The sequence below is a fragment of the Nuphar pumila genome, chromosome 17 (assembly GCF_984573655.1).
Source record: "Nuphar pumila chromosome 17, dmNupPumi1.hap1.1, whole genome shotgun sequence".
In the NCBI taxonomy this organism is placed as follows: domain Eukaryota; kingdom Viridiplantae; phylum Streptophyta; class Magnoliopsida; order Nymphaeales; family Nymphaeaceae; genus Nuphar; species Nuphar pumila.
The window spans coordinates 76,327,367-76,332,461 of NC_143265.1; the positions used below are offsets into that span (position 1 = coordinate 76,327,367).

The 5,095-nt window shown below is 43.5% G+C and overlaps 1 protein-coding gene across 1 annotated transcript; it reads right to left on the reverse strand.

The window, feature by feature from the left end:
* Nucleotides 1-286: 286 nt before the first annotated feature.
* On the reverse strand, nucleotides 287-2,079 carry LOC149812286 (7-deoxyloganetin glucosyltransferase-like). The gene is made up of 2 exons (XM_089993975.1): nucleotides 1,484-2,079; nucleotides 287-1,284 (listed from the first exon to the last, which is right to left on the reverse strand). Exons 1-2 carry the CDS (start codon nucleotides 1,992-1,994, stop codon nucleotides 347-349), a joined length of 1,449 nt encoding a protein of 482 aa, XP_089850101.1. The 5' UTR covers nucleotides 1,995-2,079; the 3' UTR covers nucleotides 287-346.
* Between the last annotated feature and the right edge of the window lie 3,016 nt (nucleotides 2,080-5,095).

Sequence of the window (5,095 nt, forward strand, 5' to 3'; positions counted from 1 at the left end):
AAGACCCTACCACCTCAGATCCTTGGATCTGATATCCCGTAAAATGCATCCTTAAGGCTTATCCAATACTACTATACTAGGGATGCAAATGGGTCGGATCCAGGATGGAAGTTTTGTGATTTTTGGCTGTTCTGATCTGACCGGATCCAATTCCCCCATGTATTTAGCTATGACAGCTTCGATCCGTTTGCATCCCTATACAGTACAACAAGGGACTAAAGTGAAAGCCACAAAACACAGTTAATTCGTTAGTAAAGGATGGGAGTCATTAGCAACGGACTTATATTGGCATTCTCCAATACTATAATGTCCAATGACTTTATTAAAACAAGAAGAAAAAAAAGTTCTACCGTGGCCAATTCTTGAGGAGGACCTCATTGAGGAGTCTCTCAAAGTCGGTATAGGAAGACCCCCCTGGTTGGACAGCCTTTTCTGCTTCTTGCTTCCACCTCTTTGCTTTCTCTCTCATCTCCCTCCCTTTCTCTCCATCCATCAACTCCTTCACAAGATGTTCAACTTCCCCCCTACCCACATCACTGTCTATCTCCAGCCCTATGCCCCACTTGGTGCAAGCAAACCTACAATTGGTTGGCTGCTCTGCAAAGAAGGGCCAACATAGCATGGGGACCCCACCACATATGCTCTCCATTGTAGAATTCCACCCAATATGAGTGAGGAACCCACCCACTGAGGGGTGAGCTAGGACCTGCTCTTGTGGGCACCAACTAGCTAGGAACCCTCTTTCCTTTGTCTCTACCCTAAACTCTTCAGGTAGTATAGCACCCTGACCTTCAACAAGGTCAGGTCTAATGATCCATACGAATGGGTGCTTGCTACTAGCTAGACCCCAAGCAAACTCTACCAGTTGTTGGGGGGTCATCACGGTGATGCTCCCAAAGTTCACATAGACAACTGACTCTGGCTTGTGTTTGTCTAACCATTCCAGGCATGAGTGGTCTTCCTTCCATAGGCTCGACTTGATCGAACTCAGCTCGGTCTTGGTTATGTTCCGGCTTAGTTTCAGTAGGGGACCGATCGCAAAAAGCTGCGGGATCCGGGATCGGGCAGCTTCGAGGACGTCAGGCTCCAATTCGGTGAACGTGTTAAGGATCAGTGCGTTACCTCTGAACATGGCCTGCGCTTCATCCTTGGCATAGTTGAGCATGGTGCTGTCAGGATCAACGGTCCTAATGAAAGTAGGCATATCCTTGAGACGAAAATCTGGCATTCCTGGTATCCAATCGATCTTGGTCTCTAGGTAACCATTCGTGAACTGGTTCTCATCTGTTTGATCAACACCAGATTGGGAAATTAAAAAAAAAGACCGGTATTACAAATATTTTGAGAAAATTGAATCTCTCTCTCTCTCTCTCTCTCTCTCTCTCTATATATATATATATATATATATATATATATATATATATATATATAGAGAGAGAGAGAGAGAGAGAGAGAGAGAGAGCATGGACCTATGGATCATTACCTTGGAGCGGTACGTAGCCTCTTTCAACAAGATCCTTGAAATGAGCATAGCACCAGAACCCACAGGCACTGGGCGCCCTGAAAAAGACCACTGGTATGCCCAGCTCTTCTGCTGCTTTAAGGGTGAAGCTCATGATCCCATCGGAAATTATGCTTGTTACAGGAGGATTTCCCGGCGATTCGTTAAACTTTGACACGAGGCTCCGAAACGGAGCCAAGAAGTTCTTCCTAATGGAGTTGCAGAGCGCAGGAATATCCTGGGTGCGGTCCGGAGTGGTGGGTGGCAGACCATCTGGCATGGTCTCAAACTTGAAATCCTCCAAGCAACAGAGAGACTCAAGACTCCCTGACTGGACTAAACGCTGATGATTATACTCTGTGTTGATGAAAGTAACATGAAAGCCTCTGTGATGGATTAGCTTTGCTAGTTGCAACATAGGAGTGACATGGCCTTGCACAGGATATGGCATGAACACAGCATGGGGCTTCTGCTTGAGTGCTGCTAGCACCATTTTCCAATCTTATGATGGCAGTGATCTAGACTTGAACAGAAAGAGTAGTAATGGATTGGTTTAGAGATGGTAGTGAATTTACAGTGAACTTTTAGTCTGAGGACATCAATAATATAAAAAAGTTTGCCAGTGTATACAAACACGAAGCACGTCATCTCATCTGTGAAAGGGACAAACCTTTGCAGAGAGTAAAGGCTTATCTCACCACTGGATTTCAATGCCAGCTGGTTTGATTTAGTAATAGGGAAAATTTCATTTAGGGGCCTGCCTTTACCCCAATTCCAAAAATGGGCCACCGTTCACCACTTTCTTGAGAACTGTCAGAGAACTATGCAATTTTAAGATCGGTTCACTAAGAGGATCGTTTTTTTTAAAATGAAAAACTGAATCAAGTTTAATCGGAGCTGAATCGGCCAACTTTCACCATCAAATGACAAGTCCTTTGAAAATAAAATATTAAAAATATATTAAAATTTTTTACCCCCTTAAAAGAATATTTAAAAACTCAATTGCAATGAACCAATTTGTGCTGATTGAGACTGATTTTAATAACATTGGAACTCCGGCTATCCTCCAACATCTTGCAAAACACAATATTTTGGAATTGAAAAATACTTACCTCATTAAAGTGGTCGAATAGTAGGCATTTTAGTCATTTGAAATTATTATCTTCGCTTGACTCAATTTAACTAAGATGTAACCTGAGTTAATGGTAACTGTTAAGAGAAGCTCTCCGTTCGACAGTTTTGGAAAAAACAAAGGCCAGCCTTAAGAAATTCGGTTACATGAGGTCTTTTTTTGGGATTAGGGACAAAAGTCTGGTCCTTAAATGAAATTATCTCTCAATAATAAAATACATGTTTGGCTTGCTCCTTTCCATGAAAGCGATAGCATCGTCTGCTAGGGATGGGGATGACAGTGGGTGCAAGGGCAGATTATAGATGCTCTAAGGAAGGATAAGGCAGATGTGGTCCTTACAGCGATACATGTAATTGGGATTAGGCAATCAGATTTGCCCAGCATGTTGAAGTTATTAAAGGGGAGATTAGTGGGTATCTCAGATCCCCATCACATGCAAGACTTTTTCTATAGTTTAGAAAGAGTTAGTATACACAAGGCTGTTGAAACGGCTATTTTTTTGGACAGGCACCCAGCCAAGTTAGCTAGGTCAGGGACGTGCAAAATTTGGAAGGACCATCCCCTTGCCTACCATCCTCTTTTGGAGGAAATATATACATCATTCCTTTTTAGTAATACACGGGTAGGGGTCTACCGAACCCCAGCTTGCCTATGGTAAAAAAAAATCAGTCCTTCTATGGTTAGGTAGAAAAGGAGACGATATAAAGGCCCCCCTTGCCTCAAGCCCCTCAAAGAACCTCCTTGTGCACACACTAACATTCATAGCAATAGAAGCATGAGAGAAATTCTCTCTCTCTCTCTCTCTCTCTCTCTCTCTCTCTCTCTCTCTCTCTCTCTCTCTCTCTCTTGCTTTCTTTATTTGTTTTTAGTTTTTGCTCTTGTTCAGTTCATGGGTTCAACATTTTGTTGATCTTCATGGAGGCATCCGGAAGTATTTGTTAAGGAGGAGTCCTTTGCGCTAGATCTGATCTTGGGGCCGGTTTGTATTAGGCGCAGCAAGAGGTGAAGGTTCATCTGGCGGACATGGTTGCTTACTTCTTGGTGGTTTGTTTGGATGGCGGGAAACGATGCTCATTTTCGTCATATTCGAGTTAACATTCAAAACCTGGTGCATAAAATCTTGGTAGATGTTTATGCGATCTTGCGTATGCATCTTAGTGATCTTCCACTCCCTCGGCGTAAGCCCATTTTATCTGTCTAATGTTCTTTTCTCTTGTGCTTTCTTTATTTGTTTTGGCTTTTGTTCTTGTTCAGTTCATGGGTTCAACATTTTGTTGATCTTCATGAGTGGTAATGTTGAATTACTTTTGTCTCTCTCTCTCTCTCTCTCTCTCTCTCTCTCTCTCTCTATGATACCCCTAGTTTCAATGTGCATCCTCCTTTTTCTAAGATAAATGAAAAAACCCACTTCCCGCACCAAGTTCATTAACGAAGATGTACTCTCAGCTTCGGCCTCGCATGCAGCAAAGGACGTAGACTTGTAGGTTTTGAACTCAGACATCCTGTCAACTTGGTGACATCTACAAGTCGCCCCTAATCATTGAGCAAAGCCCTTGTGGGTTATATATATGCCCTATTTCCATACGGTTTCAGGGCAAATCTTGTTGCCACTTTTTTTACTATCAAAAGTAGTAGTGATGCCTTTTTTCCACAGTGAAAGCCGAGGTTAGGCAGACCCCTACATGGTAGACAACCATAACATTTGGGGTTCGAACTTGCAACGTCCCAACACAAGATGACGTGCACTAACTGCTCCCCCTAGTTTGTGGTGATTTCTTTAGTCCTAAAGTCTCTTTCACTCACAAAAAAAACAGTTGTCCTTAGTGATGTCTTTAGTGCCAACACTGATGTGGACGAATTTGAAAGGAAACAATTACGTAATTGTTGCCTAATAAAGACTGATGCTATAAAAAGAGTTGTTGATGAGAGATTCCTGTATAAAAAACAAAAAGGAAATCATACGTGATTTTTATTGATGAGATTGAATCCTGCTCACCGTCATTGAAGGTGCCTGCTCTCATTGAAGAGTTGCAACCGGCTAAGGAGTCGAACATCTTAGAATTGTCGATTCAGGATCACTTACCAACTGTTTGCAGATCAACATGGCCGCTCCATGTATACCACCGCCCTTCTCTTGCGCAGGCCCCAACATTGGGTTATGGACCCACACCGCGCTTTTCCGCTACGCTGGCCTGCTAACATTTTTCTGGCGATTGTCGCCATGGGGTGATAGTGTTTTTCCGTAGCCCATTGAAGCAAGGCGACGTGGTTTATCGGTATTCGGCCATCGGCGGAGCAGAGTCACTGTGGGGCGACGTTGGTCGCAGGAGGCAACAATCGGACAAAAAAAATGCATAGTTGGGGTTTTACCTGCGTCATTGGGTTGCAAGGAGGCCAATCTGCGTCGGGGTTGGCTCAGAGTGTTGCCGGAGGAGGTAGTTGTTTTCGCCGAATCGCTGGCA

Coding starts and splice junctions, on each gene's coding strand:
- LOC149812286 (XM_089993975.1), bottom strand. CDS start 1,994: ATGGTGCTAGCAGCACTCAAGCAGAAGCCCCATGCTGTGTTCATGCCA. Junction 1,285..1,483: donor AGGCTACGTACCGCTCCAAG/GTAATGATCCAT, acceptor TTGATCAAACAG/ATGAGAACCAGTTCACGAAT.